At 45.2% G+C, this 16,126-nt stretch overlaps 1 protein-coding gene across 11 annotated transcripts in view; it reads left to right on the top strand.

Annotated features, from left to right (window-relative positions):
* LOC121291513 (ral guanine nucleotide dissociation stimulator-like) overlaps positions 1 to 12,252 on the top strand; it is a 167,380-nt gene extending 155,128 nt beyond the window's left edge. For all 11 annotated transcript variants that reach the window (XM_041212807.1, XM_041212811.1, XM_041212806.1 and 8 more), the window contains 3 exons: positions 4,973 to 5,215; positions 6,232 to 6,346; positions 10,098 to 12,252. In XM_041212807.1, the coding sequence (XP_041068741.1) occupies positions 4,973 to 5,215; positions 6,232 to 6,346; positions 10,098 to 10,267 (528 nt within the window). In that variant the 3' untranslated portion in view covers positions 10,268 to 12,252. The remainder of the gene's footprint in view (positions 1 to 4,972; positions 5,216 to 6,231; positions 6,347 to 10,097) is intronic.
* Positions 12,253 to 16,126: the final 3,874 nt, after the last annotated feature.

Genomic DNA, 16,126 nt, shown 5'->3' with positions numbered 1-16,126 from the left:
ACGCTCCATGCGACTATCCTCTCGTCCCTATTCATAAGATCATAAGAAATAGGTGCAGAAATTGGATCCTCAAGCCTACTCCACCATTCAATCAGTTTATGGCTAATCTGATCGTGGTTTTAAATCCACTTTCCTGCCTGTCCCCCTAAACTTTGACTACCTTGCAGATCAAAAATCTGCCTAACCCAGCCTTGAATATATTCAATAGTCCGGCCTCCATTTTTTCCCAGAGTTCCAAAGACTAGCAACCTTTTGAGGAAACAAATTCCTCCTCATCTCCATCTTAAATGGGAGACCCCTTATTTTCAAATTGTTCCCCCTAGTCCTAGGCTCTCCCACAAGGAGAAACGCCCCTCAAAATCCCTGTGAAGTCCCCGTAGAATCTTATATGTTTCAATAAGGTCAGCTCTAATTTTTCGAAGCTCCAGTGAATGTAAGCCCGACTTGCTAAACCTTTCCTCAAACCTTCTCACCCTATCCTTCTGTTCCTTTCTATCTCATGTGTTTACCAAGCTACAACTTAAATGCACCGATGTTACTCACCTCAGCCACTTCCTGTGTTAGCGAGCCCCAGGTTCAAAGAATTTCAAGGTTTTTGAGTTTCTTTTAATCTTTAGTTTCCAAATTTGCATTTCATCTTTCTTAAAAGACTCTAATTCACGGTGGGGCACAGTTCAGCTCGAGAGGCACAGAAAGTACATAGGAAATGCCGTGGCTGTCAGCTTGAACCTCGGCTGGATTTGGCAATCCTTTCGTTCAGAGAAACGCTGGTGTAGTGCTTATGTGACTGGATGAGTGATCCAGAGGACATGAGTTCAAATCCAGCCAGAGAATTTGAATTCAGTCTAAATTTAAAAAAAAAAAACTGGTGCCAGTAAAAATGACCATGAAGTTGTCCGACTGTCATTTAAAAAAATGTAACTGGTTCACCTGCTCCCTTTAAGGGAGGAAATCTGCCATCCTTACCTGATCTGCACCTACATTTGGCTGCAGACACACACCCACTGTGGTTGAATGACATCTGCCCAGGAAGTGGGCCGATGAGCCACTTTGCCATACCAAAACCAGCAACTAAGAATGGGCAATAAATGACAGATGCCCTTGCCAGTGATGCCCATGACCTGAGAATGAATTAAAATAACTGTGTTTGTGTATCTTACTCCAGTGGCCCTTATTCAGGTGTGAAGCCATGTGAGTGGGGGACCCTGTCCCCATTTGATGTCCGTTTGTGTGGACTTTCCAATAAGATCAGAAGTGGGAAGGCTCAGAAGGATCAGCGAGGCTCATACTAGCACCCCTGCAGCTAACAGTGCCGAGGGCTGGCAACCTAACACAGGGACACAGGGCTTAACCAATTGGTACAGCTCAGTGCCACGCTGAAGGAATCCACCTAATCACCAAGTCACCGTGTGAGCGTTCTTCAACATTTGCAGCAAGAGGCCTTAACCCCAATTTTAACCTGACCGATTGGGGGTCGGTCAAGTGGGGAGGAGGGTCAGATGTCTGTTTACACCACCCCCCCCCGCCCACCCCACCATTATACCAACCCTCTTCCCCACCCCCAATTTACAAAGCCAATAAAATCAGACAGAGTACAATCCCACCCAAACTCGACCCATTCCCTCTGGATTGGTAACAATTGGACTGTTGTCACCGAATAGTAGTGAAGCTGACTTGGCAATTATGTTGATTGGCTGGTTAAAACCAGGGGTTCTTACTTCAGGAGCAATCAGTAAGCTAACTGACTTCAGGAACAGTTGAGCCCACTTTTAACTTGGTGCTTTGAACGAGTGAAAATCTTGCCCTCTGTTTCGATACTGAGGGTAATTTTAACCTCAACCACCCAACATCCATTGACAATAACAGACAGTAAATGCAGACATCTAAGCTACCCTGCTAGGGTAGACTAGGTTATTATCTCACTACATTGACATTGTTGTGTGTTTGAAAAAAAGGTACTCCAGTTAAACATTGAACTTTATTAACATAATAATACCAGCAGAGACCCACAAAACATCATTTGTGATAAAATTAGTATCTTTATTGCAACAGTAGTTCTTTAAATCCCCACCCCATGCCATACCAATCCCATTCCTTTCATTCCTCTCATATCATCCCTATCCCATTCCCTCTTCCTATGCCACCCACTCCCCTAACTCCAATTCATATCTCCCATCCATTAGCAGATAAGAACATAAGACTTAGGAGCAGAAGTAGGCCATTCAGCCCTTTGAGCTCGCTCCGCTATTCAATAAAATCATGGCTAATCTGGTTGTGGTCTCAACTCCACTTTCCTGTCTGCTCCCCCTTGACTCCCTTGTCTATCAAAGATCTGTTTAACTCTGCCTTGAATAAATTCAATGACCCTGCTCCCACTGCTCACTGGGGAAGAGAATTTCACATACCTCTGAGAAAAAAAGAATTCTCCTCATCTCAGTCTTAAACGGGAGATCTCTCACAGTTAATCTGTGTCCCCTAGTTCTAGTCTGTCCCCACAAGTGGAAATATCATCCCGGTATCTATTATGTCAAGTCCCCTCAGGATCTTATATGTTTCATTTCTCCCAGGCATTCCAGATCTCCCCCCCCCCCCCCCCCCCCCCCCCCTGCCCCCACCATGCTCTCCCCTGCCCTGGCCACCCACCTCTGATGTTACCTACCCCATCACATGCCATCTTCCTGCCTTCCCCCCGATCCCCACCACCATCTTCCCTCCTTTCTCACCCTCTGCTGTCTTCCCTCCTCCTTCACCCCACCCTCTTGTAGAGTGCTTTATTTTTGATAAGAGGGTTCGGCAAAACTCTGTTGCTCTGCGCTGTGGGATAACAGTTGACGAATTAAATATTTTAAACCCTTTATTGTAGCATCCAAGGCATCCTGGTCACCACCTTAAACTGATCCACACTGTCCAGTTAGACAAAAGCTGTTGTACGCTTACTATTATAGATTAACAAAAGAACCATTTTGCCACTTTCCGAAAAAGAAGGACTTGCATTTATAGCACACCTTTCATTCTAAATCACTTTACGACTAATAAAGTGCAGTTGTTGGCCATGGCTCAGTGGATGGCACTCTCATCTCAGCATGAAAGTTGCAAGTTCCACTCCAGCACATGACCACAAAAACCCAGGCTGACGGAATAGTGCAATACTGAAGGAGCACTGCGCTGTCAGGGGTGCCGTCTTTCAGAAGAGATGTTAAACCGAGGCCCTGCATGCCCTCTCCGGTGGACATAAACGATTCTATGGCCACTATTTTGAAGAAGAGCAGAGGAGTTAAGCCCGATACCCTGGTCAATATTTATCCCTCAATCAACATCACAAAAAGCAGATCTGTATCACATTGCTCTTTGTGGGAGCTTGCTGTGCATGTTTCCGTCATTGCAGCACCGTCTACACTTCAGAAGTACTTCCTTGGCTGTGAAGTGCTTTAGGGCATCCTAAAGATTGTGAATGGCACTATATAAATGCAAGGTTTTCCTTTTTAAATATGGTAAATGAAGCAGCCAGTTTGCACACAGCTACATCTCACACCCAACAATGTTAAATGGACTGGATCATTTTACTGATCGATAAACATTGGCTAGTGGAGAACTCCCTCTGCTGTTCTGCGTAATAGCACCATGGGATCATTTTTATCATCCTGAGAGCAGTCAGATCGAGCTCCAGTTTAATGTCTCATCCAACAGACTTCACACAGGAGTGTCAGCCTAGATTTTGTGCTAGGATCTCTGGAGTCTCTTGAACCCAGAACCTTCTGACTCAGTAACACTTGACACCCAGTCGATAGGAAGACTTTAAAAAAAATTTATTCATGGGATGTGGGCATCGCTGGCTAGGCCAGCATTTATTGCCCATCCCTAACTGCCCTTGAGAAGGTGGTGGTGAGCTGCCTTCTTAACCGCTACAGTCCATGAATATAGATATACGCACAGTGCTGTTGGGGAGGGCGTTCAAGGATTTTGACCTAGCGACAGGGAAGGAACGGTGATGTATTTCCAAATCGGGATGGTGTGTGGCTTAGAGGGGACCTTGCAGTTGATGGTATTCTCATGTGTCTGCTGTCCTTGTCCTTCTAGAAGATAACAATTGTTGGTTTGGAAGGTGCTGTCTAAGGAGCCTTGGTAATTTCTTGCAGTGCATCTTGTAGACGGTACACACTGCTGCTACTGTGCTTTGGTGGTGGAGAGAGTGAATGATTGTGGATGGGGTGCCAATCAAATGGGCTGCTTTGTCCTGGATGGTGTTGAGCTTCTTGAGTGTTGTTGGGTTAGTTCACTGGGTTATTTCCTTCTCGATTCACCAAACCGATACGTGTCAAGGAATTATGTAAAACTCTAATCCCTGGCTAGGCCTCAGCTGGAGTATCGTGTCCAATTCTGAGCACCACACCTCAGGAAGGATAGAGAGGAGGTTTATCAGTGATGACCCCATGAATGTGGGACTTCAGTTAATGTGGATAGACAGGAGAAGCTTTGGCAATTCTCCTCGGAGCATAGAAGATTAAGGGAAGATTTAATTGAGATGTTCAAATCTTTGAAATGTTTTTATAGTGTAAATAGTTTCCTCTGGTAAGTGTGTCAGTAACCAGAGCCATAAATTGAAAATAATTGGCAAGAGAACTAAGAGGAGGTATGAGGAAAAATTCCTTCACAGAGGGTTGCTAGTATCTGTAACATGCCATCGGAAGGGGCAATGGAATCAAATTCAACTTTCAAAGGGAAATGAGCTTGAAGAGGACTGATTTTCAGGTTTATGGGGATAAAGTAGCGGTATGGGTTTAATTGGATAGCTCTTTCAAAGAGCAAGCACAGGCACGATAGGCCGAATGGCCTCCTTCTGTGCTGTAAGATTGTATGAATCTCTTCTGAGACATTAACAACTGCTGAAGTGATTATTCTGACTAGAATCGTTTCACTGAGTCAAGCAACGGGGGTTAATGCGATATCAATCTCTATCTCTCTCTTTTTGCAGCACACAAAGTTCCCCTCGGTCTCCTCCCTGGACTCTGCCGGGATTGACCCAAGCCCGACCTGCCCTCCTTCCCCCTCCACTTTGTCTCCCACAGCCACCTTTGTCAAAGGGCACAGGCGGTCTGCGTCCTGTGGCGCCACATATGTGCCCCCGTCTGCACCCATAGGCTCGCCACAGTCTGACTGCCGAATCATCCGTGTGCGTCTGGACGTCGCCAATGGAAACTTGTACAAGAGCATTTTGGTAGGTAGTCCTTGCCTGTGAGGCAAATTTCTTGAAAGTCCATTCTCGGGATGTGGGCATCATTGACAAGGCCAGCACTTATTGCTCATCCCTAACTGCCCTTGGGAAGGTGGTGGTGGTGAGGTGCCTTCTTGAACCGCTGCAGTCCATGTGGCGTAGGTTCACCCGCAGTGCTGTTGGGGAGGGAGTTTCAGGATTTTGACCCAGTGACAGTGAAGGAACAGCGATATATTTCCAAATCAGGATGGTGTGTGACTTGGAGAGGAACTTGCAGGTGGTGGTGTCCCCATCTATCTGCTGTCCTTGTCCTTCTAGGTGGTAGAGGTCACGGATTTGGTAAGTGCTGTGGAAGGAGCCTTGGTGAGTTGCTGCAGTGCAACTTGTGTATCGTACACACTTGCCACAGAGGAGGGAATGCAGTGGTGGATGGGCTGCTGACTAAGTGGGCAGTTTCATCCTGGATCCTGAGTGTTGTTGTGGAAAATTGCTGACATCTTCAGAATATTAGCTTTAATAGACCCTTTAACTCTCGTAACAGGCCACCCACCGCACCTGCCACTCCCAAATTGGGTTGGAGGTGAGAACACCGCTCTCTGTGGCCAATTGTTCAGCTCTCTTGCCTCTGGCACGGCCTCTGGTGTGATACAAAAATCCAGCCCATAAAGTTCAATGTCCCTGCAAATGCAAGTAAGAGGTTGATTTTAGCTATGGGTGAGAGTGAATAATAGTCGACATCAGACTGGCCCTTATAACATGTGCAATCTCCTTTCGATGGACTTCAATGGGGATGTAAATCGGATGGGTTGTAAAATGTGCTGCTAAATTGAACTTGCATATTCTACACCATTAGCCAAATTATGTCTCCACCAACCTCCCCGCCCCCGCACCACCACCCCCGGCCCAACCCCAACAACTAAAATCTACTCGGGATCATTATTGAATATTATGGAACTGGGCTACAGGTTTCCATAACTCCAGTCCAATATAATGAATTACACTCCACCCTCTTTCCACAGGTGTCCAGCCAGGACAAAACCCCTGCCGTCATAGGGAAGGCTGTGGAAAAGCACAACCAGGATGCCAATGCAGCCACGTCTTACGAACTGGTGCAGCTCATCTCTGAGGACAAAGGTGATGGGTCTTGGCGGGGTCAATTGCATGGGGGTGGGTGGGGAATGTAAATGTTAATGTCTCAGAAGAGATTTGTACAATCTTACTGCACAGAAGGGGGCCATTCGACCCATCATGCCTGTGCTTGCTCTTTGAAAGAGCTATCCAATTAAACCCATGCCTGACCAGAGAGTCTTGAGCTACGGGGTTCATAATATCAGAATAAGGGGATTTAGGACTGAGATGAGGAGCAATTTGAGATGAGGAAAAGGCTTGTAGATTTTTGTAATTCTCCCACCCGGAATGTTTTGGATGCTCAGCCATTGAGCATATACAGGACTCAGATTGATAGATTTTTGGATACTAAGGGAATTAAGGGATATAGGGATGGTGTGGGAAGGAGGAGTTGAGGAAGAAGATCAACCATGATCTTATTGAATGGTGGAGCAGGCCCAAAGTGGGCCTGTTCCAGATGGCCTATTCCAGCTCCAATTTCTTAATGCTCTTTATGTCTTGCATTTGGGTGAATTCAGTATATTCTGAATCAATCCTTTATTTTGAGCTTTCTCCTGCTTGTCAGTTGGAACTCAAGGCAAATAAGTGGTTGGTTTGACACCATGGGTTGGAAACTCCACTTTGTATGCAATAGGGAATTAGGCCGCAAGTTGGGCCTAAAGTTGTGCTGGTTAGGTTATCGTTCAAGTTTCCACCAAAATGTACTTGCAAAATCACACACACAAAATCTTCCACAAACTTGCGCACTCAGGCAGCAGAATAGAATGCAATTGTTAATATTTCTTCTTAGTGTTAAAAGATATCCGTTCACATATTTAAGAGTGGGTAACCAGTACAGTCTTAACAGTATGGCTGAAAATGCTTTTTATTATTTATTCTTTCATGGGATGTGGCTGATGCTGGCAAAGGCAGCATTTGTTTCCCATTGCCAATTGTCCTTGAACTGAGTAGCTTGCTTTTCAGAGGGAAGGCAGTTAAGAATCACATTTTGACCAGACCAGGATTTTCCTTCCTTCAAGGGCATTAGTGAACCAGATGGGGTTTTTATGACAACCAATGATAGTTTCATGGTCAGTATTACTGAGACAAGCTTTCAACTCTAGAATTATTAATTAATTGAATTTAAATGCCACCAGCTGCCACGCTGGGATTTGGACCCATGTCCCCAGAGCGTTAACCTGGGCCTTTACTAGGCCAGTGACATTATCTCTCTCTCATCCATCTCCCTCATAGCATACTAACCATTTTAATAAAAGTTTTTAGTTCACCAACTGAGTAGCCTGATTTTAAATCATTGAGTATGACTTTAAAAATGTACCGAGCCATTTACTAATTTCATTGTAACCACTCAGTTTACCAGTAAATTAATGTTTTTTAACACATAAGAGCTTTTCAAATGTGTCAACTCATGCCTGTGCACGTAAAAAGGCACCAAGTTCAAGTTGAGGAGCCTTCTCGAAGTGGAATTAGACGTGGTGACTTCTTTGATCCGGCTAGTTTTGTTGACTGGTCTAGCTTACAACACTATGAATTTTAAACCAATGTAAAGGATCATGGGAACTTTATTTACACTAGGCATAACTTAGGCTTGAGTTTTTATGGTCTTTTTTGTCTGCATTCCAGCCAATGGTGCTTATAAAACTAGTGGAAATTCTCCGCTCTTGTTTGGCATCCTTCTTCCTCCTTTAAAATGCAACTTATAAACTATCTCTTCAATCAAGCTTTTGGCCATGTGACCGAATATCTCCTTGAGTATTGCCGAAAAAAGAGAAGCTTTTCGTCTTGCACTCATCAGGACACTTTGCAAGCATACCAATATAAGGGAAAAACAGCAATCCATGCTGTATGAGAAGAGTGTGTGGATTGGTTGGCAAGTGGACACTGATTGGTAGAGGCATTGCCATGGAAAATGCACCAATTGAAGGGAAGACAATTAATTGCCAAGTATTGTTTGAAATTTAAGCGAGGCAGCTTGACGCTGATTGGTCAAGGCATTACGAATGGCTGTCACTTATGTTGTTTAGTTGAAACATGTGCAATGTGTGTATATGTTCTTTCTGTTTGCAAAGAACAGGGCCCTGTGTATTAATATATGTAGCTTCCAGTACATGATCCATGAGAAAGGTGTCTTCGATGGAACCTTGCATATTTCCGATATGTAGATGATACCTTTGCTATATTTAAATCCGCAGCTGCATGTAATAACTTCCTTGCATGTCTTAATGGGTTCCATCCTGCGCTCAAATTCACCTTTGAAATGAAGCAGTCAAATGAACTCCCTTTCCTTGACGTACTAGTTGAGAAATCTGCCAGGGGATTCTCTACCACAGTCTTACCGCAAGCCTACCTTCAGTGGTTATATACGTGTTGGGATTCTTACAGTTTCACATGCTATAAGATTGCTCTTGTCGGCAGCCTTGTAAATAGGGCTTGAGTCATTTGCTCACCATGTAAGCTTGATGTTGAAATAGGGCCCATCAAAGACATCCTATGGGATAATAGCTACCCTGATCAGATCATTTCACGCTGTATATCACACAAATTCATGAATGGGCCTAAGGCCCCGAAAAGTGCCCAGTCTACCTCAGATTACCCTGGAAGGACAAGGTATCTCAAAAATTTGAGCAACAGGTGAAGCTAGCTGTTTCATGCTGCTACTATGCAGTAGCAACACGAGTGATATTTGTCACTAACAGGATACTGCCATTAAGCCAAAAAGACATTCTGCCTATCACACAATGAGTAATGTGGTATATGAATTTCAGTGCCTGTAGGATTCTAGATGTGTAGACTGTATGTCTCAAAGACTAGCAGATCATATCAAACAGCATATCCCAGCTGGTGTTCGCAATGGGCAAGGTACAGACTGTACCCAACCAGCCTGTGCTTGCAAAACTCAAAACAGAGTGTCCAATATTAGATGTGATTCGGCAATTGGACAACATTTGCTATCAATCCGCAGTGAGCTAAGAATTACACTTACAACCAATTTAAGATTGTCAGTTGGGCTTGCAGTGTGGTGCATTTGTGTGTACTGGAAGCTACATATATTAATACACAGAGCCCTGTTCTTTGCAGACAGAAAAAACATGGACACATATTACACCTGTTTCAGCTGAACAAAGTAAGTGACAGCCATTTGCTTACTTATTCCTCAGGGCAATGCCTTGACGAATCAGAATCAAGCTGCCTTGTTTAAATTTCAAACAATGCTTAGCAGTTAACTGCCAGTCACCATAAATTGGTGCATGCTCCATGGCAATGCCTTTACCAATCAGCATCCACTTGCCAACCATCAGCATTCTCTTCTCATACAGCGTAAATTGTTGTTTTCCCTGTATATTGATATTCTTGCAAAGTGTCCTGATGAGTGCAAGACAAAAAACTTCGACGTTTCTCTTTTTTCAGCAATACTCAAGGAGATATTCAATCACATGACCAAAAGCTTGATCAAAAATATAGGTTATAAGTAGCACCTCAAAGGTGTAAAGAGAAGGAGAGAGGTTTAGGGAGAGAATTTAAGAATTAGGGCTTGGACAGCTGAAGCAAGGCCACCAGTGGTGGAATGATTAAAATCTGGAATATACCAGAGGCTGGAAATGGAGCGCAGAGATCATGGGAAGCTGTAGGGTGGGAAGAGATCACAGAGATTGAGAACGGCAGGGCCATGAATGGATTTGAGAACAAGGATGAGAATTTTAAAATCGAGCCGTTGCATAACCTTATGCCAGTCGTATTTTCTCTGTGTCCTTTGCAGAGTTCACCATCCCGCATAATGCCAATGTCTTCTATGCCATGAGTTCCACCAGCATTGACTTCATTCTGCGGAGAAAGGGCTACCCTTCACCGAAATTGAGAATGGAGCATGGTTCCCCCTTCCCGAAGATGAGGTCCAAAGGGATGAAGATTGCCAAGACCTTGTTTTAAAGGCCCTTTGGGAACTGAAGATTTCTGACTGTGGAAGTAAATTGTCGATACGTAGCCTGGCAGCTCACTGAGGCTGAAGATGACATAGCGTGTGCTGATGAAAGTGAGTTGCCATGGCCATGGAGGACGGTGGAGCATTTTCCAATTTAAGCCAGGTGGAAGTACATAGCACTAAATTTAGGGCGTTTTTTTTTGACGGGAGAAAATAAGCTTTGCTTGCTTATGGGTCATTGTTATCTTCAATGGAACCTTGTTCGCTCAGCACTGGATAAAGACCATCAAGTCTTCAATTTAGGACTTTCAATGTTCAGTAATCAGAGGATGGGTGTAAACCTAAAAGTTCAGACCTCTCTCTGCCCTGGAACCAGTGGGGGTGAATTCACTTTGATCCATGCAGAAGAAGCCTTCACGTTTCTCTGGAAGAAGCCTACTTTGTGTTTGCGGAGGCAGTAGGAGGTTCCTTTGGAACTCAAACACAGATGGAACTCTCTGAAGTAAGGAGAAGCTCTTTGACTTAAGTGGGGCAGCTGTGTCCTTCCTGCCAGAGATTTGATTGCCATAGTCAAGGCTGTGTGGGTGTGGATTAACCCATGGAGGCGGGAATAGCAATAAGAGGACACCTACCCCTTTCGTCCCAGTGCATTTCTTACTCCGCAGGAGCCCACGAAGGGATGTAGACTTTCTGTATCTGTAAATGGAATCTGAAAGCACCTTCCTGTAATATGAAAGCTTTTCATTCTTAACCTGTGATGCCAGAAAGTACAAATTCCTCGCGCAAACCCTGTACTTTTGCCTTGGCCTCCAAAGTGGCCATACCCCGTCTCCACTGCAACCTTGTTGTTACTCTTTCATCGTTTGGCTGCTGGACAAAGTATTTAACCTTTTGGAAAACAATACCTGTGAACAGACTAAGAGCCTTGGACATTCACTATGCTGTTGGCCAAAGTGGTTTGCACTGTTTCTCACTGCTCACCAGCTTGACGATCCCGTTTCATGAGCCAAGTGTTGAATAATCACCGACCCAGTGGAAAACAGATCCAGACCCCTCCCCACCCCACACACACTGACTCCTGACCCGAGACAATATCCCGTCCTCAATCATTCCACCACCAAGGCGACAACTCCCTTTTCTGCAACGCCAATCCTGAACCTCTTCCACTGCACCGTCATTCAGAATCCCTGCCGAAGAACTTGGAGCTGCCGCGGGTTAACGGTGGGGCAATAGCGCAACTGCGATAAATGGACCGTATCTGACAGCAGCAGCACTGGCAGAGTTAGTCAAGAGGTGCTTTCCAGGCCAGGGTGAGCTGCATCGCTGCCCTTTCCTGGGAACACCTCACTGATCCGACCAGACGAATGTTTATGGGTCAGGGCAGTCATGGGCCGACAGACAAGTCCTTGATTGGCGCTCATCGACAGCGGAATGACAAGAGGCCTGCCGGTCATGTTTATGCGTACCATCTTAGAGCCAAATCCAACAGCAGCAGCAGCAGAAGTGCCTTTCGGCTCCACCGCACCTGCAGCTACCTGCCCCCAGCTCGGCCACTTATCCGATGTCTTCTGTTGGGTGTTTCAAAACCTCCAGACAAATCTGACTTTATTGAGAGCAATGTGTAGGGACACTGTTCGACAGGGGGGGGGGGGAAGAGTTTCCCCAGTTCAGTGCCGATCATGCTTCAAGGAAGTCCTTCGGTGGCAGGCATGGATTATCACTACACTGACATGAGGCCGACTGCGCGAATGGGCCTCCGATAACACTAAAGGTACCAGCACCGTCCACAGGATGCAGAAGCTGTGACGCCACCTCCCTCTGCCACTGGCAACGATGGACTAAAGCTGCCCCCTACGGTGACTGACGGCAGCCTATCCGCTCCCTCCCTCCTCCACTCCCCATTGCAATGTCAGTTTGTTCTCCCCTCCTGCCTCCCTCTGGAGTGCTGGTGAAAGGAGGTCCCGAGGCCAGACGGCACTTCAGCCACAGAATAGTGGGGGGGGGGGGGGGGGGGGGGGGGGGGGGGAGAACCGTAGACAAGGCTCATCGCGCTTTGGTTTCTTTAAAGAAATTCCTGCATGTTAATTTTCTGTTGCCAATGAAGGTCTTCAAAGGAGCAGTTCCCCGGAGTGTTTCAGTCTAACCGACCAGGGCCAGGTCGACTTTCTTGCTCCCGGGGCTGCTTCGTGACCAGCTAATTGTTCCCTAAGGAGAAGCGGCAAAATAGTGACTGGATTACAGGCCTCCCTGGAATTTCAAAAACCCTGAGAACGGCGAGATGCCCACAGGCACTTTAATAGCTACCGGGGGGGGGGGGGGGGGGGGTGGGGGGGGGGGGTGCAATTGTAACCCAACCTTGCCATTGGGAAACCTTTGTGATCGAGTGGGGCGGGGTGTTGGCCATGCTAGCTTTAAACTTGGGCCAGATTTGATTCTCCCTTGAAGTCAATACTGGGTGAAACATAAAAACTGGCACTCCACCTGATCTGTTAGGACTCCCGACCAGCCAGTTAAGCTAAAATTACGCCTCCCCTCCCCTCCATCCGACCCGTTTTGCAGCATGAATTTATCGCCATCAGCATTTTGCCATCAATTTCTCACTGGGGGCATTTCTTAAGAGCCTGGTGACCAGGGCATGTGCTTGGATGTATTTATATCATTTTATTTTAAAAAAAAAGGAGAGAAGCCAAAAGGTGGATTGTGTTGATTTGGCGTCACTTATTTATGCGTTGGATTGGTAATTGTGGGGCGCGATTGGGGTCGAACATGGCAAAAGAAGTAGGCCGTTCAACCCCGAAACCCCGAGCCTGTTTCTTTCTGCATTCAAGGTGTTGCTGGCAGGTTCAGCGTTTACTGCTTCTCCGTGATTACTGTTAAGAAGGCGATGGTGGTGGTGGTGAGCCACCCGCCTTGAACCGCTTCGGTCCATGTGGGTGAAGGGACTTGCCGGTGGTTCCTTTGATGCAGCTGAGTGACTTGCTACAGGTCATTTCAGTAAGCAGTTAAGAGCCAAACACATTGCGGTGGGTCTGGAGTCATGCACGGGTCCGGAACAGCCAAGGGCAGCAGAATTCCCTCCCTGCAAGACACCAGTGAACCGGTTTAGCTTTTAAAACAATACAGTAATTGCACGGTCACCATGTCCGAAACCAGATCATTTTAATCCCAGGTTGAATTAACTGTTGTGATAGGATTTGAACTCCTGTCTCCAGGTTACTGATACCAGTTCTCTGAGTCTGTCCCAGTAACATGAGGTGGAACCTTCATGTTCTGAAGTCTAAGCTCGGTTTTGGGAACGGAAATCGGAGCTTTTTCCACTGGGGGAGGGGGGGTTGTTATGACCGAGCAATTGGTAAAACTGAGTTATTTAAAAATCCCAGCGGGAAACTTTAAACAACTGTCATAACCTATAATTTTAAGTATTATGTTTAAGATGCAACTCTAAATTCAGGAATCATACCACCAGTTCTCAAGGTTTTGCATTAAACTAAATGAAACATCTTATTGATTTACACAGGTTATATATATATATATATATATATATATACACATGGCTACAAATTACTACTATCATAACTTTCCACAAATTACTACTATCATAAATTCCCAAACTAAACTCCATTAAGGCAACAGCAACCCATAGACTTAACCAGACACCAAGCAAAGCATTTTCATTTGACGAATTCAAAATGAGGCTCTTTTCACTTTGGTTCCTGTGGAGCCAGTTGGAGGCTTACAGCTACTTTTGATGTCACATTACCTCCGCTCTACACACAAAAAACTGAAGTTATATCTAGCACAACCCAGTGAATGTAAATTCTCATTGTATCACCGACCTCTGAACTAAACCTTTCTAACAATAAAACCCATTTCTTAGTACCAATTTTATTAGTAATATCAATATATTGCTTGGTATCTGCTAGATAAGTATCAGTTTTCACTCCACTTCTTGAATGCTCTATAGAAAAAAATGCAAATTCATGCTATCTCTCTTACATATCAAAACTAGTACACACCAAAGCATTCAAACTAGCTGGCTTTAATCCAATTAAGACACACCCACAGAGTAAACCTCTAGTTTTAAAGAAAAATATTTTCCAATAATATATACATTAATAGCTTCATGACAGGGGTGCTTTTTCCTTGCGATCTTGCGCTGCTCATCTCATTATTTATGCACCCATGCGGAACATGGCAAATCTCATGGTGGGCGCAGGCAAAAAGTCAACCTCCCTGCCATTACCTCATGGCATTGGAGGTCTGATCATCATATGTAAAGGCTACCTGCACAGCCTCCCTCCTTTCCTGTCCCATCCTACCCCACCTTCACCCACCTCCCATGTCCAGTCTTGGTGTCTCAGCTTGTGCGGCATCTGTTATAAGTCAAGTTGTGCGCGGTCTCGAAGAGATGAAACCAAAGTCATGGAAGAAGACAAGCTTGCCATATGCACGCTACTTATGTGCAGTCGTAAAAGTGAACATTCTAATTTCTTGCCGGGTGTGGGGGAGCTGAATTTGGAGGGGGATCTTAATTCTGGCGTGGTGGCCTTTTAATGAGCATGCATGAGATGCTAATGCATGCAAAACAGCTTCCAGACATTGTTCATAAGAACCTCGACCCGCCTTTAAGCTGCCTTTAAAGTCCCGAGAACAGAATTCCTATAGTTGATCCAGGTGCCAGAGAACTGGAGAACAGCTAATGTGGTTCCGCTATTTAAGAAAGGTTGTAGAGATAAGCCAGGGAACTACAGGCCAGAGAGTCTCATGTCAGTGGTAGGGAAACTATTGGAGAAAATTCTGAAGGAGACAATCTATCTCCACTTGGAGAGGCAAGTTTTGATCAAGGATAGTCAGCATAGCTTTGTCAGAGGGAGGTCATGCTTAACAAATTTGATTGAATTTTTTGAGGAGGTGACCAGGTGTGTAGATGAGGGTAGTGTAGTTGATGTAGTTTATATGGATTTCAGCAAAGACTTTGACAAGGTCCCACATGGGAGACTTATGAAGAAGGCAAATGCACATGGGATACAGGGTAATTTAATAAGGTGGATTCAAAATTGGCTTAGTTGTAGAAGGCAGAGGGTGATGACAGAAGGATGCTTTAGTGACTGGATGCTAGTGTCTAGTGGCGTACCACAGAGATCTGTCTTGGGTCCCCTATTATTTATCATTTATATAAATGAGATAGATGACTATATGAGGAGTAGGATTAGTAAGTTTGCAGATGTCACAAAGATTAGCTGGGTGGTTAACAGTGAGGTTGAGTGTCTTGGGCTTCAGGAAGATATAGACGGGATGGTCAAATGGGCAGATAAGTGGCAGATGGAATTTAACCCTGAAAAGTGTGAGGTGATACACTTTGGAAGGAGTAATTTGAAAAGGAAGTACTCAATGAACGGCATGACACTAGGAAGTTCTGAGGAGCAAAGGGACCTTGGCGTGTGTGTCCATAGATCTCTGAAGGCGGAGGGGCATGTTAGTGAGGTGGTGGAAAAAGGCATATGGGACACTTGTCTTTATCAATCGAAGCATAGATTAAACAAGTAGGGAGGTCATGTTGGAGTTGTATTGAACCTTGGTGAGGCCACAGCTGGAGTATTGTGTGCAGTTCTGGTCGCCACATTATAGGAAGGATGTGATTGCACTGGAGGGGGTGCAGAGAGGATTCACCAGGATGTTGCCTGGGATGAAACATTTAAGTTATGAAGTGAGGTTGGATAGACTTGGGTTGTTTTCGCTGGAGCAGAGAAGACTGAGGGGCGACCTGATCGAGGTGTACAAGATTATGAGGGGCATGGACAAGATGGATAGGGAACAGCTGTTCCCCTTAGTTGAAGGGTCAGTCATTAAGGGACATAATTTCAAGG

This window comes from Carcharodon carcharias, chromosome 19, assembly GCF_017639515.1.
Source record: "Carcharodon carcharias isolate sCarCar2 chromosome 19, sCarCar2.pri, whole genome shotgun sequence".
Lineage (NCBI taxonomy): Eukaryota > Metazoa > Chordata > Chondrichthyes > Lamniformes > Lamnidae > Carcharodon > Carcharodon carcharias.
The sequence above is the reverse complement of the archived record's forward strand: the minus strand, read 5'-3'. Positions and strand labels throughout refer to the sequence as shown.